Source organism: Austrofundulus limnaeus, unplaced genomic scaffold, assembly GCF_001266775.1.
Source record: "Austrofundulus limnaeus strain Quisiro unplaced genomic scaffold, Austrofundulus_limnaeus-1.0 Scaffold0, whole genome shotgun sequence".
Classification (NCBI taxonomy): domain Eukaryota; kingdom Metazoa; phylum Chordata; class Actinopteri; order Cyprinodontiformes; family Rivulidae; genus Austrofundulus; species Austrofundulus limnaeus.
In genome coordinates, this window is record NW_013952402.1 from 11,011,168 (window position 1) to 11,029,187 (window position 18,020).

The window sequence follows — 18,020 nt, forward strand, 5'->3', positions numbered from 1 at the left end:
ATATATATATATATATATAAAATTTGTGAACGTGTCTATTTTTGTAAACTTGTTTGCACATTTGCATATATAAAACAAAAGACTTTTATTTTGAACTAGCGACACGAGGGACCCGTTGCCTAGTAACCCGATGTCAACTTCCTTTTTACAAAACTTCAAACAAACTAGCTACTTCTTCAATTGCTGCCATTCTTATGAAAATATAACAGGTATCTTCTTTTATTGGGTAGACAGGATAAGTCACAGTGAACATTCATGACGATAAGTTACATTTAAATTTGTTTTAAATATGGTAACATGTGCTAGCTATTAGCTCTCTGAAACGTTAGCTTTGGGGTTTATTATGAGTTGACTATTTACCAGCTGATTGATAACTTGTATTTTTTTTCCTAGACCACAAAATAAGTGAAAATGTCGGCGAGGAAAAATAAAACTCCATCATGTAACGAAACGGTTGGAAATAAAGTATATTAAACCTTTCATCTTTACCCTTGAAGCTAAATTAACCTGAGCCTAATGATAATATTACCTGAAATTTGAAACATAGCTGTGGTTATAATAACTCTCCTCCCTCTACGCTCAGTTTGAGCCTCTACATGTGGAGATAAAATCCCCAGCATCAGCGGTGCTGCTGTTGAACTCTCCAGACGAGGACACACTGGTGAAAGCATGTGAAGTAATCCGCACTTTCGCAGAAAAAGGTATAGCAAAACAAACGGAATTCACTTTGGCCCTGCCYGATCTTATTTACTTGTTTACAAGATTTACTTGTATAGCACATTTCAGCAACAAGACAATTCAAAGTGCGTTACTTGGTAAAGCCTAAATTTTATCCTTCAACGTTGCTTTTAATTGCATGTCTTGTTGTTTACTGTCTCCCCCTGCTGTTAGGAGATGAGAATAAGGTTTCTCTGCTGGGACATGGAGCCTTGGAGCCTCTCTGCAGGCTTATTAACCACAACAACAGACTGGTCAGAGGCAATGCTTTCACTGCCCTGGGCATCATGGCCACAAACAGTATGTCTTAAAGTGCAACAAAGACTTTGCACTGGTTTCTCTTGATTAAGTACGCAGGCTACACAAAGACTTTGCTGTAGGTAGCAGTAAAGTTTCCTGATCACTTTGCATGGCAGAACGCTTCCTGAATATGTCAGAGTTTATTTTTATTTGTTTAACAATATGAATGGATGGCCTCGTTTTGAGTCACTATAGTGTTTTTCTCATGTTTTGTCTGAAAGGTGTCATAAGAAGTGCTTTGAAAAAACTAAATGTCGTCCCATCGATCATAGAAAAACTCTCAGTTGAAGGTGAGTATTTTTTTTTCAAAGCTTATTCTTATTGTAGGTACTCAGGCAGTCAAAATACAATAAACAAACTTACAATACTGCATATTTGTTCCTTGTGTTGCCTCAGAGARTACAGTGATCCATGAGTTTGCAACACTGTGCCTTGCGTCTCTGTCGGTGGATATCATCAGCAGTGTTCAGATCTTTGAGAACAACGGCCTCCCACTTCTGATTGCACTCCTGTCCAGCTCAGACCCCGACGTGAAGAAGAACTCACTTGAGATCATCTTCAACCTGGTTCAGGTGACTGCTGAGCCAACACTAGTTTGCCTTTTTTAAAACACGTTCATCATCATTTAAAACATGTTGCTGTTTTTCTTTTTTTTTCTTCTTTTTGAATGTTTGTGGTTTTGGTGAAAGAAGCACTACAAATCTTGCCAGGCTGTACATGAATTTGGTGGAATTCCTCCGCTGTTGGATCTGCTGAAATCCAAGTTTCCCGTCATTCAGCACCTGGCTTTAAAGACTCTGCAGTGCGTCACTTCGGATGAAGACACATGCAGCACCTTCAGGAACAAGAGTGGATTTCAACAGCTCATGGATATCCTCCAGAAGCAGGTGAGTGGAAAGGAAATGTGTTTTTGGTTTAAAAAAATGTTTTCATTCTGTCATTTTGTCAAACTAAAAGGAGAAATATTTGTTTTGGTATTTCATTTAATTGCACATTCATCTTGAGCTCCTGCACATTTTTTTTTCTTTCAGGAATTTAGTGACTTGCATGTTGAAGCTTTACAGGTAGTGGCCAACTGTTTGAGGGAGCATGAGGCTGTTCAGCAGATCCACGAGGGTGGAGGACTGGAGAGGCTGATGGACTTTCTCCTCACCCCCAGCAATCCTGAAATCCAGTCCACTGCCATTAAATGTCTGTCCAGGGTGGCACAAAACTGTAAGCACACTCACAAAAAAATAACAAAATGAACCAAAATTCTTTATTTCATCAATGCAAGATGTTAGGAAATTTTTGTGTGTGTGTATGTGTTGCTGCATGTGTAGCTGAAAGCCACAGAGTTCTCTATGAGCAGGAAGTGGAAAAGGTTCTAGCGGAGCTTTTATCTGTGACGGACACCAGCGTGAAAACATCTGCCTGTCAGGCTGTGGCTGCGGTCAGCTTCCACCCACCCAGCCAGGACCGCTTTAGAGACCTGGGTATGTGCACCGTCACCGAGCTACAACCGGACCAGAACACTCGTAACAAAATGTATATGTGTGCATTGTTCATGTGTTTCAGGTTGTATCAATACAGTGGTACAGCTTCTGAGCAGTGAGAGCCTTGAATTAATCGAGGCAGCAACCCGGGCTCTTTTTACCCTCACACGAAACAACCAGACGAGTTCCCTGTGAGTGCCAAACTGAAACCCAYAGAAGAAGTTAGAGCAGAGCAAACTGTCCTTCCACTGATAAATCTGAAAAAAAAAAAAAAATTTAAAAATCCTCTCGTCACTAACATGGTGTGTTTCAGAGAGGTGTATAAGGCAGAGGGCCATAAGATCCTGGTCCAGCAGCTGGATGGAAGCTGTCCYGGGGCAGTGGCCAGTTCTGCTGCCACACTTTGCAACATGGCCGAGGAGGAAGTGATCAGGTCGAGCATCTCGTCCCTCGGAGGCATGGTGGCTCTGGTGGAGCCCCTGAAGTCTAAAGATCCTCAGGTCCTGATCAGCGCCACGCAGTGTGTAGCACTTCTGGCCTGTGATGCAGAAGTCCGGCCTAAGGTCTGATGTTTTCTGTTAAGCAAATTGTCTTTTAAACTTTAGTGATTTTTCTGTTGTTTTCTCACATCTCACTGATCAAATACAAACAAACCATAAAATCATTTTTTTCATTTAAATGAATAAACCGTATTGTAATGTCACAGAGTAACTAAATTTGACTTCCTGTCCTGCTTAGTTTCGAAGAGCTGGAGGCCTACAGCTGCTGGTGAATCTGCTGCGTTCCAATGACAGGGAGGTGCTGCACAATGCATGCTTTGCTGTGAATGTTTGTGCCAGAGATAAACCCTCTGCAGTGGAAATGTGCAAATTTGGGTAAACCTATACCAGTGTATTAAATATATTAATATGTTAAACTGAACAGTTTTGAACTGTAACAGCAGAGAAATGTTTCTTAAACATACCAAACAAAAACATCTGTTGTTGTTTTCTGTTTATTTCTGTTCCTCAGAGCCCTGAACTTACTTCAAGAAATCAGACAGTCAGCAAATCGTAAAAACCCTATTAGTGATGTGGCCATAGTCAGCCTGCTGAACGCCAACTTACCAGCTAAATTCAGCCTGACAGGACAGCTGTCCTCTACTGACATTATTACTGGTGGATTTTATGATGCGGGGAAGGTTGGTTTCCTCTTTTTTTTAAGTATAACGAGACTACTGGTTTGAATTGATGCGTTTGCTCTACAAAGTGTTCTTAACTAATTCATTCATTTGAAAAAAAAAAAGCAGGGACTTGGTGTTTTTGATACGTTCAAAGTGTTGATGGGTATTTTACAGGAACCTCTTAGGTGAATATTCAAGGTTTCAGTTGGTCTTTCTGGCAGAAAGACTTGAGGACAAGTCAGCTGTTTTACCTAAAAGGGTGTGTTTGTGTGTTGCAGGTTTGTTCAGGCCAGAGGATTCGGACTTTACAGGAACTGTTCAAAGAACCACTCAACCAGCACCGACCCATTATTGTTGTCGGTACTGCGACARGGTATAATTCACTCTATACACGTTTACAAGGATGAAGGAAAATGTTTGCCTGAATTCACATATTTTATAGCTTTTAAAAGACAAAAATACAAAAATTAGCAGTAAATTTACCTGCATATTTCTAAATCTTCAATCTTTTTCAGTTTACCCCTCAACTTGTGTATACAAACATTATTTAGCATTTTACTTTAATGGCATCAGTGACTGCAAAAAATCCGAATTTTAATATTTAAATGTGTATTTTATTTATTTATTTATTTATTGTTGTTGAAGAAAGACAGTACATGTGTAGGGGTCACCCCGATGGGGAATAAACATTTCCGCCTGTCTTTGACCCTGGTCTCAGAAGACCTCCCTCAAAAGAGACATTTTATTTTCTTTAATCARGATAATCAACAAAATAGTAATGTTCTTTATATTTTTGATTTATATTTTCTTTTAACTAAAAGTTATTATCATTTTATAAATCAAAGTTACATAATAAAATGAATAGAAAAAAAGAAAAACACACAAAAATAATATTGTTCCAATGTCTCTTTATTTGTTGTTTTTCTTTTTTTCTATTCATTTTATTATGTAACTTTGATTTATAAAATGATAATAGCTTTTAGTTAAAAGAAAATATAAATCAAAAATATAAAGAACCGTATTATTTTGTTTATTATCTTAAAGAAAATAAAATGTCTCTTTTGAGGGAGGTCTTCTGAGACCAGGGTCAAAGACAGGCGGAAATGTTTATTCCCCTTCGGGGTGACCCCTACACATGTGACAGAACAGAAGCAAAGGAACTAAGAATTTGTTAAAAGACAAGTGTGTGTACTTGTRTTTGTTACATTTTTAGGACCGTTTCTGGTATACGCACCTACCTTGTCAAGACCTTATGGGGACCAAAGACCGGTCCTAATATGGTGAAACACCATTCTTGGGTTGGGGGGTTTAGGTGTGAGTTAAGTTTAAGGGTTAAGTATGTGGTTAGATTTAGGGTAAAGGGTCAGGGTTAGGCTATGGAAAGGACTGGAAATGAATGGAAGTCAATGAACGGTCGTAATAAGGATAGAAACACAAATGTGTGTGTGTGTTTATGGTGTGTGTGTGTACAGAAAAGAGGAGAAAACACTTTTGGTTGATGGTATGGTTGAGATATTTAGGGCTGTTTATTTCACTTTATTCCAGTCTTGAATATAAAACTGGTTTTCCCTTTAAAAGAAAGTTTGCTTTAAAAAGTCTAACAGTCTGCACAGGAAGGAGAAACAGGAGGCTGAAGATGATGGTGATGAAGCTTACTTTGAGTCTTCAGAGGAACCAGACACGATGGTTGATGACAGCTCATTGAAGACGCTGGTTGAAAAGTCGAAACGATCCGTCTTCCCTTTGAGGGGTGAAAAAGAACAGTACGCTGCCTTGGGCAGGTAAGAAAAGAAGACTTAATGTTGGAGAAGAGAGAGAAAAAAAAAAGACCAGATAGGAACGATCCATTTGTTCACATCTTCAAAGCCTTGAAAACCAAACCAAACTGGAAGCACTTGTGAAATGTTGTCAGGCTTGTGAGTGAAGCCATGGGCGGAGCTGTGGCGGTGGGGAAGATGTACGAGTTCTCGTGGGTTCCACACATCAGTGAGCTCAAGTTTCAGCTCAAATCCAACATTATTCCCATCGGTTTGATCAACAAGGGGATCTACTGCCACAGAGCGCTGCTGTTCAAGGTACAGCTAGTTCCAACATAGATTAAGTGAATTCAATAGAATATAAAAACTGCGTATTACTATTTTTTTTAAGTATATTCTGTTCCGTCTCTTCTGAAACTTTCAGTATCTTGCCGACTGCCTTGAAATGAGCTGCACTCTGGTCAGGGGTGACTACAACCGGGCCTGGAATGAAGTAGAMCTTTTCCCTGAGAATCCCAACGATCATAACAGTTCTCAGCCCCGCAGCTACATAGTAGATCTGATGCATGAACCTGGAACCTTACTGGAAGTTGGTACCCCAGCTGCTCTGCAGTATCAGACCATCTGAGCAGTTTTAGTGAGGAACGCTTCATTCTCTGTGGAAAAGCTTTAAATGAAACATTTTCAGTCACATCAGTTGACTCTTTTCGTGCACACACAGCACTTTTAGAAAAACTGCAATGATTATACAATAATAAACAGCTCTTAGGAATAGTAGTTTATGAATACATTAAATTTAAACGGTTTTTAACATTTTTATAGACTAATAAAACATGGTGTATAAAACCTTTACTGAACAAGGATTTTTAATGACCCAACTTACACATCTAAATAAAATATGTGCACAATAAGTAAATGGTATTTTCATTTTCCTAATCTATTAGGAAATAGAATAACACTCATTATACTATGAAAGAAATGACCAAACTGAGTAAAAATATATATATAGCAGCAGTGATATCCACCTGTTTATCAGGTAAAATCAGTCAGATATGATGAAGACAAGTTCTCAATACATCCAAGAACCTGAACAAAAGACACAACCCTAAACATAAACTGGTGCAGTACACGTGTACTTTTTAATTTATTTTATTCAAACGAGACATGTACAACTGGTGCAAACACTTGAAATGGACAAAGAAAGACAGAATGAGTCGTGCCTAATAATTAAATAAGATTAATACAAGTTTTAGGTGCAGAAAATCCTAACAGCATTTTTATATGTAAAATTAGTTTACACACCAGTTCAACAAGACACGTCGTTTTTTTTATATCAGTGCCTATAAAAAAAAACTTTTCAAAGATTCTTGTTATAGGGAAGAAAATGTGTTTTTTTCTTTCAATAGGTTGCAGCATTTTTTTAGTAAATTGAATTCATTGTGATGTTGACAAGTAATTTAAGWAAAGCTGTTTTAAACCTCTCTCTTCCTTCATACTGCCATTAGTCTTGAGGATCTAAATGTTGCAGGTTACAGTCTTCTTAAAACTTCAACACTTCATTAGAGAACACTAAACCATGTACTTTTACTAAGGTCATGTACACAGTACTCCTTTTTAGTTTAAAAAAAAACTTTGACCTGTTTGCAGAAAAAAGCTCTTGAATGTGCGATATTGGGTGGAGGGGGACAACAATGCTTGAACAACCTGTAAGTGTAGTAAAAATTTCAGTCAAAATGTTTTAATGTGATTACAGTAATAAAACTAGTTTATCCTAAGTTGACATAAAAGGGGTATTTTTGTTAAATTCATAAGGATATTTTTAAGATTTATAGCACATATAAAACACTTGTAATTGTCATTTATATGTGCCAGACTGATAAATTTCTGCCTTAAAATGTCTTTATTTTTTAACCCAGAGGGGTTATAATTTAAGGGGTAGAAGAGAATTATGTCTTTTCCAGGCACAYAGTTCAGTTCTRTACCACARTCAAGTAACTATGTTGTTAACATAACTTCAGTTGTTATGAAAAAGCTGCAGACTATCTAAATCCCTTGAAACTGGCTTCCTACCATTTCAGACACTCCTACTTCAGCACGTCTTCACAACAATGCTCCAGGGGAGGGGTTCTCTGTGGGGCAGAAACTCAGATGGGGAGTGAGCTTCAGGGAGGAGCTTTGTGTAAATAGGCGGTGCTTTGTACCAGCAAGTGTTTAGGCAGCTCCACGTGGCCACAGGAGATTCAAGGATTTCTCAAACATGAACGAATGAGTAAAAGAAACACTGGGTGTGTTTTTGATGAGGGAAAGACATTGTTGTGATAAAAGCTAAAATAAATACCCCTTTAAAGATTTTAGCTCASTTAGTTAAATACAGTGTTTTCATATATGATCCTTAATAAAATTATATTCATCACAGTTTAGTTACGTCACAGTATGGCTCCAAATATAAACAACTTTTATGCAAACAGATAACCAAACTGTAGTTTGTGTTGCTTCAATCTGGTTTAGAATTAAAATTTGCCGACATTTATGATAAACTACAAACACTTGAATTTGACACTCTGAGTCACCGTGAGGGCTTTTGGGAAAAAAAGGTTAAACAGATACCTTTGCATTAAACCTGGGCATACAAATATGTTTTTTAGTGTTATTTGCTGTATTTAGTTTGATTCCAAAACAAAAGCTGCAGAAACAGCAAGTTTACCTGAGAGAGACTTAATAAGCTAATGGACCCCCTTTGGATCTAAGCAAAACATTTAAATTGAGCAAGAGGACCTGCAGCGTGAACATAGCCCAAGTTTTACCAGTCATTTCAGATCAGCGCTTACATCACAATAAAAAGGTTTCTCTCTTGCGTGAATTTTCATGTGCACATTTAAAGTAGCTTTATGGCCAAATTTTTTCAGGCAGACATCACAGCTAAACTTTCTCTCTCCCGTATGAACACTCATGTGCGTCTTTAAATGCGCTCTTTGGCTAAATCTTTTTTCACAAACGTCACAGCCAAACGGTTTCTGTCCTGTGTGGACTCTCATATGCGTGATTAAATTTGTCTTGTGATTAAACTGTCGTTCGCATAAGTCACAGCTGAACAGTTTCTCTCCTGTGTGGACTCTCAAATGTGAATTTAAGTGTGCCTTACGGCCAAACCTTTTTCCACAAACATCACATCTAAAAAGTTTCTCCGAGTGAATTGCCACATGTCTGTTTAAATAGGACTTTTGGCTAAATCTGCGTTCACAGAAMTCACAAACAAACGGTTTACTTCCTGTGTGGATAATCATGTGAGTTTTTAAACATGACTTACTRATAAACCGTCGTCTGCACAAATCACAAACAAACGGTCTCTGTCCTGTATGGATTCTTATGTGTTTGTTTAAATTCGTCTTGCAGCTAAACTTCTGTTGACATACGTCACAAACGAATGGTTTTTCTCCCGTGTGGATTTTCTTGTGCTCTTTTAAAGTTGTCTTATGGCCAAATTTTTTTCCACAAATGTCACAGCCAAATGACTTCATTCCTGTGTGGACTCTCATGTGTCGGTCTAGGTTGGTCTTCTGGCTAAAGCTTTGTCCGCAAACATCACATACAAAAGGTTTGTCTCCTGTGTGGACTTTCATGTGTTCGTTCAAAGTTGTCTTATGGCCAAATCGTTTTCCACAGACATCACAGCCAAACAGTTTCTCGCCTGTGTGGGTTCTCATGTGTCTGTCTAAGTTGGGCTTTTGGCTAAATTTTTGGTTACAAATATCACAACCAAACGGTTTCTCTCCTGTGTGGATTCTCACATGTCTGTTCAAGTAGGTTTTTTGGCTAAAGCTTTTACCACAGTCATCACAACTGAATGATCTCTGTTGTGTCTGATCTTTCCTTTTCTTTAATCCAAAACATTCTTGATCAGCTGAACCTGAAAACCTTATTTTATAATGACTTGTCATGTGTCTCTGCAGAGACTGGTTGTTACCAAATGTTTTACCACAGTCAGTACAGATTAAGGATATGTTCTCAGTGTTTACATCTGACTCGGAACCTCTGCTGTCTTCATCATCCTCTTCATCATCCACACTGACTTCCGTCTCGGAAGAGTTGGAATCCTCTTCATCAGTATTTAGATCTGGGCTCCTTGTGGTTTCGGCTCCTTCGCAGTTCTTTTCACCAGATGCAGATGTCATCCAGTCAGCTGAGGTGCTGATGGGAATTTCTTTGTTTTTGATTTGGTGCTCATGAAGCTGTGACAACAGGGGTTTCTCCTCATCATCCTCACACTTCAGGTGAGCGTCGGTGAAAGGAAACCTAGTAGCATCAGTCTCCTTCATCATATTGAGCTGCTCCCCGTCCAGACTGGTCCAGAGTTCCTCCTCCTCCTTTATGCGGTGGGGTTCTGGGTCCTCTGGGTTCACACAAGGCCTCCATTCTTCAGGAGCGCCTCTGTTAATCAACACTGAGTGCTGAAGACCTGTGGGAGGACACAGATTCACATACATAATGAGCAAATTTATGTTCTCGCATACATCTTGTGGTATTGCTGAAATTACCGATTAACTGTCAAAACATTAATGCTGTATGTCAGTAATCTGTTTCCTATTAAAACATTAAACAACAAATGTTTTAGGTGGCCAGCACTTCACTTTTAGCACCATGTCTTGTTTTACCAGCTGAGAGATGATGCAAGAATATAATAAATAATATACCTTACATAGCTTACAGAAATCATAGTGGAAGCGCTTTGCCTCGATAATAAACTGACTCCAGACTGAACAGGACCAAGAAATATGACCAGATTGTAAGAAATATTCGTGTTCAAAGACTGAAGTCAATAGAGAACCACCAATGTTAAATAATATGATCGTTAGACGAGATAAAACCATACAAAACCAGAATTCTGGAGTGGGGTTTATTGCCATACGGAGCTGAAAGGAAACCACACACTGCCAGCAAACCAGGAAGTTGATCCATTTATACAGAGTCTTCAATGCCCGCGTTCGCCCCCTACTGACCTACGGCTGAATCACGGGCATTCATACACAATTCTCACCTACTGTTCTCATAACGGATAAATATGTGTTGTTATAGATATTTCGAACATGTAACTAATCTATATCAATCAACACATAATAGATTAAACATTATAAAAGGAAAACCTAAAAATATAGTGTTGTGTTTTTAACATCAGTACTAAACTCTAATAACTATAAATTTCTTCAAGATGATGACAGTGTTTCTAATTTTAGCATTTTCTCATTGTCAGTGTCTATTTATTTCCTTTTTTACAAGTTATTTATATTTCAGTCATAAAAGAAATGTAGAAAAAAACAAGGAATTGCAAGAAACATTAAGAGCAAGTAACGTTAAAATAAAATACAAAAATCACATCATAAAACTTTCAGCTCAGTTGAATCTCAGGGTCTGTCTGAATCAAAAGCCAAGTAAAAAAAGAGAAATCTTAAGTATAAACAATTGGAATCTATTCCAAAAGTAGACTGCTTCTCAGAGATAGTGACAGGAGAAATGAGTCTGAAGATATAGGTTTAGACTAAATTTTTGTTCAGGGTGACTTAATGATTTGTGTGTTGATCATGCTTGAGTAATATTTTGTGTGTTTTAAGAAATGTATTAAAGCTTTCAGCCTGTCAAGAACAAAGTCTCCTTTGTATTTAATGCAATAAACGTATTTCTTTGTCACATTTTTGTGACTCTGATGTGGTGGATCTTGGGTTGGTTTCCAGGTGTGCTCCCACAGTTTGAAAACTACTGGGCCTGCAAGTGCTTAGTTCGAGTATTTTCTTATGTGTGGACCACAACAAGAAACAAAATAACAAAAAGGAATTCAAATTTTAGAAAGCAGCTGACTCTGATCGACAGACTTCGTTCTGTTCATACATTGAGGTGTAAAGCCTTTGTATAATTTGTAACCTGTGATGAAAGACAACAGTTACAGAGAAAACAGAAATATCAGCATGGTTTCATTAAATAGTTTCTCTTCTGTGAGCCCACAGGTGAGCTGTCTCCTTCTACAGGAAAGTTAGATTAAACAACACATTTTCCTAGTACAGAAGCTTTATAAGTTTGTATAGGTTCTTGTTTAAATTTGTTATATTTTACAGGTTTTACGCCATATCTGTAAAACTGGCAGAGCCATACCCATTTTTTGGATTTTCTAAAGTCACTTGGTTGGTTGTGGTGGCCACCATGAAAAGGGTAACTCCAATGGATACCCAGAGATTACTTTCTGGGCTTTTCATTAAAATCCACGCAAAGATTCATGAGCTATTTTGCAAAAAGTAAAAGCAACCAAACACAAGCAAAAACATTACGGTTCTGTTTTCGGTCATAATGAAAACCCACAAGACATCACATCGAGGCATAAACAATAATGCCGAGGCTCAATGTTGTCTCCTGCTGAGGAAAGTGCTTTTTATTTTATTTTTATTTTTTTAATTCAGGCCGGCAATTCTTTACAGGCCTCGTAGACGTTTAACAGTGCTTGGCGCATCTAATAACAAAGAATGATGGTAGAGTTTTGATCAGGCATCGACGCAGACTACTACCTTCTTGCCTCAGTTCATCTCAGAAGTCCCACTTAGCATCCAGCTAACGCCGTTAGCTAGCAGAAAACTAACAAACCTGAGCTGCGTAGTCCATCCCTGGAGTTAAAATCAAGTTCCCGTGTTTTGCTTTGCTGTTCATTTTCCTTTAAACTTGACCGCTCCTCTTCGTAACCTGCCTGTGTTCGTTCAGTAAGCTCATCTTCCACAGCAGCATCCCGTCCCTGTTTAACCTGCTGTTTCCACATTTCAGAGCTTTGACCGTCCAAGTATTCATTTAACCCTTACTGCGCAGCTGCAGCTGGGCCGAACTCATGACACTAAAACTATTGCAAAGGGTTATGCAAACTCGGTTTACAGTAAAACAAGTAAGCTGAAACTTTGCAGGTACGTTCGTGTATGAAGAAAGTAGTTCCGGACCGGCCGGGTGTCTCACTCCTCTTCTGGGGAAATCCTGCTGTAAAGTGGTGTTAGTTTCTCAGTAGCGACGCCTACAGGTTCAGAGGAGAAATGCAAGCGAATGACATTATGCATGATATAAAGCTCTAAAACGTGGATTTTGCATAATAACCCCTCCCCACCGTAATATTAACGATAATAATAATTTATTAGAGTGTATATAAGCTATCTAATGTATATAAAATGTCAGAAAGATGTGTGTGTTACAGATGTACCAACAGAAGAGAAACAGAAAAAATGTCTCATTTCACAAGTAAGCAGATTTCATCTTATTTACCTCAATGTGGATGTGATCTGAACATAACTTAAGCCAATAATGTAACAGTTTCAAATTAAAATAAGCTTATAAAGATGATGTAATCACTCCTAATTATTGAATTTRTCAGCAGATGTTAGCTTCTGTAGGAGAATGTAAAACGCTACTGAATCATGCTCCAATTCGGCACAAATTAAATATTACAAGTTGGTTCTGCCTTTGATTTATGTAACATTTACACAGTTATTTTTAGGTTTCTATTACTCAAACCTGACATTGAGAGATGGTTATTTAATAGAGGCAAGTTCATTGGGCATATAGTGACCATTTTGTAAGAGTCAAAACATTTAATAGCCTACATTTCTTAAAACATACAAAATATTACAAAACAGTTAAATAATAATATACATTTATTACTAGTTGAAGTCATAATTATTTAACTAGCTTAATGGTCAAAATGAGTGACTGACTTCAGGTTTAGTTTAAATCAGTCCTTATAACTGATATACAGTATATTCCTTATATCCTCTAGCTGCTTTACATGATTGTTGAATAAAATTAACATAATTAACAAATATATCAATTTATTCAAAAAAAGATTACAAATAATTTGTGTCACAGATAGAGTTGGGGTTGCTGTTAATCAAATAATTTGTCGGCTGTAAGCTGTTGCCCTGGTTGGATGCCATCTTTGCTCCACCATGTCACAGATGCTAATGGTGGACAAGATAAAAAAAAAAGAAAAGCTGAATTCCAGACATAAATGATTATTTAAGGACAGGAGAATTTAAATACTTTGACTAGCTCCATCAGTTTCCCCTAATTGTCAGTTTACATCATGGACATCATTGTCAATAAAATTCACCTCTCAGCCCACAGTCACTCTTGACAATTTACTGAGGTGTTTTTATGTAATGTTGGAGGTACTCTTGGTAATATTCTGCAGCTCGTACGAATTATATTGGCTTCATTTTATAGGTGTAAAATGTTTTTCCACATTTGTCCCTTTAAAGGTTTTTTTAATGATATGACTGTGCAATTTAATAGTGACCATCTAGCCAGCTTTAGATTATTTGGAGTTGTAGTGATCACCCAGAGTGAACTTTAACTGGAATTCATCAGTCCATCAACTGTCTTCTCCCCCACCCCACCCCATCTTTTTTTAAATTTTCTTTTTTAATAATCTGTTAATAACTGTGCATTTCAACTCAGAATCAGGACATGCTGAAATTTACACTGATCATTCCAGGTGCTATCAACCTGATCATTTCCAACAAACACAACTTCCTTTTTTTTTTTTCAGGGCTCAACTATCAGACGACTTTCAGACACCTCCTTAGTTGTTCCAGATTTAATCATCTAATTGTTTTCATTTATTGAGAAAGTGAGTAATAATCTGTAGTATTTATATCAGACATTACTTTGTGTCAGAAATGTAAAACTAAAGGATTATCAGTAAAACAGTAACAAAAATAACTGTTCTAATAACTTTCCATGAGTTATCCATTATAAAACACTACTGAAGCATCTTGGAGCAACATGAACACCAGAATGAAACCTTTCCTGGGAAGTTGTTTACTATAACTTACTGTATTTAACATGGACAAAATCTAATTGATATGGTAAATGGACTGTACTTATATAGCGCCTTTCTATCCATCCAGGACACTCAAAGCGCTTTACACTGCAGACATTCACCCATGCACACACACATTCACACACTGATGATGGCAAACTACAATTGTAGCCACAGCTGCCCTGGGGCGCACTGACAGAGGCGAGGCTGCCATACACAGGCACCACCGGACCCTCTGACCACCATCAGTAGGCAAGGCGGGTAAGGTGTCTTGCCCAAGGAGACAACGACTGAGTCGACTGGACAGGAATCGAACCACGACCTTCCGGTTCAAGGTCGACTCCCCTAACCATTCTACCACAGCCGCCCCAGTATGAAAAACCTGGCTTGCATTTGTAGAAATGCACAAACATATTTGACCAATGCATGAATGTAATACATTTAAAGGCCTTACCAAACTAGGGAAACGATGAAGAAACAGTCTATTCATTCGAAATATTTGTTTACTTAAAGTTGTATTAAAAGTACTTTTTGTCAACTTGTTTTATTTGAGATATTGTAAAATAATAAAACCAGAAATAATGCATATAATACTTGTATAATTATAGATATTTTTGCCAGACCCAGAACATTTTCCAGAAAAAAAAATAAAAAATGCAGATGAAAATGTTTTTAACATCTGAAAATTTACAAAATTTAGTATAGCTGCAAAAGCACAGAAGTCTAAATTCATATTCATAGAAACAAGCCTGGAACTACTTGCTAGCAAAGATTGTCATTTTCTTGGAAAACTAAATTTGTATTCTATGGTAAAAAGAACCAGAAAGAAAAAATAAACACACATATTTGTAACCACAGCTGTTGCTGACACCCAATTTCCACATTACACTTACTATTTAACAACATTCACTGCACCTGTGCAGTTTCAGTTCATAAAATTCACAGTTAAATAGTTTTCTCTTTTGAGTGGATTTTCATGTGTCTGTTTAAATTAGGCTTTTGGCTAAATCTTAGTCCACAAACATCACAATTAAACGGTTTCTGTCCAGTGTGGATTCTCATGTGTGTGTTCAAACTTGTCTTTTGGCTAAATCTTTGTCCRCACACATCACATCGAAATGGTTTTTCTCCCGTGTGGACTCTCATGTGATTGCTCAGATGTGGCTTTCGACTAAAGTTTTGTCCGCAAACGTCACACTCAAATGGTTTCTGTCCCGCGTGGATTCTCATGTGTCTGTTTAAACTCGTCTTTCGTCCAAATCTCTGTCTGCAAAAATCACAACCAAATGGTTTTTCTCCTGTGTGAACTTTTATGTGCGAGTTTAACGTTTCTTTATAGCTAAATCTTTGTCCGCAAACATCACAAACAAATAGCTTCTGTCCAGTATGAATTCTCGTGTGATTGTTCAGATATGTCTTTCGGCTAAACCTCAGTTCACAAACGTCACATCCAAACGGTTTATCTCCTGCGTGGATTCTCATGTGTCTATTTAAACTTGTTTTTCGACTGAATCTTTGTTCACATTCATCACAACTAAATGGTTTTTCTCCTGTGTGGATTATCATGTGTGTGTTTAAACTTGATTTTTGGCTAAATCTTTGTCCGCAAACATCGCAAATGAATGTTTTTTCTCCTGTGTGAATTCTCAGGTGTGCGTTTAAATTTGTTTTCCTATTAAACTTTTTGCCGCAGTCATCACAACTAAAAGGTTTCTCTCCTGTGTGGATTCTCATGTGTTTGTTGCGATTAGTTCGTTGACTAAATCTTTTACCGCAAACATCACAACTAAACAACTTTAGTTTTGTCTGATCTTTTCTTTGGGAGTCTACATTCTTCTTTACTCGAAAACATTTGTTCCAAACCAAACAACTTGAAGACTTTATTCCTAAATGACTTGTCATGTGTCTTTTGAAAGACTTGTAGTTAAACTGTTTACCACAATCAGAGCAGATCAAAGAGGTGTTGACAGAGTTTACATCAGACTCGGGAGTCCTGATCTTCTCGTCTTTGCCGCTGCTTTCATTTATTGACCCAGGGTCTGACAAGTCTTTTAGCTGACAAACAGGAAAGCTCAAATCTTCTTCATCCTCTTCTTCATCATCATCTTCATGCTCACTGAATTCAGTCTCTGAAAAGCTGGAATCATCCTCATCAGTATTTAGCTCTTGGTTCCCAGTAGTTTCTGCTTCTAGATTGTCCTCTTCACAGGCTTCTAATTTCATCTGGTCAGCTGAACTGCAGGCTGGAAAGTTTCTGTCTTCCATTTTTTGTTCATGAAGCTGTGACAAACCATGTTTCTCTTCATCCTCCTCATGCTTCAAAGGAGCCGCAGTGAATGAAAGCCTGGTGGCATCCATCTCCTCCTCCTCACTAAGCTGTTCTCCCTCTAGACTGTTCCCGAGTTCCTCCTCTTCCTCTTTTATGTGGARCAGCTCCGGGTCCTGATGATCCACATCATGTCTCAATGCTTCTTGATTTTCTTCTTTGATCAGCACCGTCTGCTCGACATCTAAAGGTAAACGACACCATATGTACATTATGAATAACTGCAGCTTTATTTTCACACAATCATCACTGCTGAGTTTATAGAGTGTCAGATGGCTGTGAGAAAAACATCTGAAACCAACTCTACAGAAGGCAGACATCTCTATGACTGGTTCCCAGATAATGGTTTTAAAAAAATAACCAAAGACAAATAACAGAGGCTTGTAGAACCCTGAATAACTTCTAAAATGGCTTTAGGTTAGGAAAAACAACCATAATAGTTAGGGCTGGGTTTTAAAAAAAATGATTTAATCGATCTGGATCGATTCTCGTTCAAATTTGGGAAAATCGATTCATAAGTCATGAGATCGATTTTTCCCCATGGGTGTTGTGTGCGATGAAGCTGCGCGTTTCCATGCTGTGTGTCACTCCTGGCTTGCCGTAGTTTTACAGCCGGTTGACGGTGAGCGCTAACATTAGCACCCGACAACAAATTGTCTGGGGCAAAACAAAAGAAACAAAGGAATCACTAACATTGCAGCTGATTCTCAGATGAACTTAAAGATAACAGAGGTCATGACAACTTTTGTTTGCAAAGATTTGCGCTCGGATGCGGTAACGGGAAACCAAAACTACGGTATGTAAACATCTGACTGAAACTGTTCTCCTCTGCATGTATAAATGTGTGAAAGATGACAGTCTAACAAAATCATTTAGTTTTGTTACCAATATTATTTTAAAATTTAAGAAACATCTTAATGTAACTCACAGTGATGGAATGTTGTAGCTGATGTACTTTTTTTTTTCTTTCTTCTTGTTAAGTTTTATTGAACAGCAGCTAACAGAAACATTACAAATATACAATTATCATACTCTCAAAAGAGTGGGCAGAAGTGTACACTTATATTAGCCCACCTCTTCTCCTGTAACCTTATTACATAACTTCTTACTGATCAAGAAAATTATTCTTAGTTTCTTAATAGGGCTGTGTATTGGCAAGAATTTGGCGATACGATACATATCATGACAAAGGGGTCATGATATGATATATCCCGATATATTGCGATACTGTAAGCAAGGCGATATATTGCAATATATCGCGATATATTGTGATTTTTTTGTCCAAAAATTCTATTAAATAAAAACCTCTTACTGGGAAAAAAAAAAAGAAAAACCAAAATTCATTGTCTCAGAAAATTCTAATATTACATAGGCTGTGTCCAAAACGGCAGGCCGGGTCCTCCGAAGGTCGAATTTGTCGGCCGCATACGTCACAGCGCCGCGACGA

At 37.7% G+C, this 18,020-nt stretch overlaps 3 protein-coding genes across 3 annotated transcripts in view; 1 reads left to right on the top strand and 2 right to left on the bottom strand.

Moving 5' to 3' along the window:
• Nucleotides 1-393: 393 nt before the first annotated feature.
• Nucleotides 394-6,322, top strand: armc3 (armadillo repeat containing 3; the record flags this gene model as incomplete). The annotated part of the gene is given in 16 exon segments (XM_014002916.1): nt 394-465; nt 584-701; nt 892-1,017; nt 1,239-1,307; nt 1,414-1,589; nt 1,707-1,904; nt 2,049-2,232; nt 2,340-2,492; nt 2,575-2,683; nt 2,806-3,055; nt 3,231-3,367; nt 3,504-3,672; nt 3,933-4,027; nt 5,259-5,435; nt 5,567-5,729; nt 5,836-6,322. Coding segments are annotated over 16 exon segments (2,382 nt in total). The 3' UTR covers nt 6,040-6,322.
• Nucleotides 6,323-6,544: 222 nt separating this feature from the next.
• On the bottom strand, nt 6,545-12,396 carry LOC106513886 (gastrula zinc finger protein XlCGF57.1). The gene is made up of 2 exons (XM_014002928.1): nt 12,036-12,396; nt 6,545-9,867 (listed from the first exon to the last, which is right to left on the bottom strand). Exons 1-2 carry the CDS (start codon nt 12,202-12,204, stop codon nt 8,219-8,221), a joined length of 1,818 nt encoding a protein of 605 aa, XP_013858382.1. The 5' UTR covers nt 12,205-12,396; the 3' UTR covers nt 6,545-8,218.
• Nucleotides 12,397-14,772: 2,376 nt separating this feature from the next.
• The window catches only part of LOC106513900 (zinc finger protein OZF), a 6,474-nt gene continuing 3,226 nt past the window's right edge, over nt 14,773-18,020 (bottom strand). Inside the window, exon 2 of the mRNA XM_014002953.1 lies at nt 14,773-16,757. Coding sequence (XP_013858407.1) covers nt 15,193-16,757 — 1,565 coding nt within the window. The 3' untranslated portion in view covers nt 14,773-15,192. The remainder of the gene's footprint in view (nt 16,758-18,020) is intronic.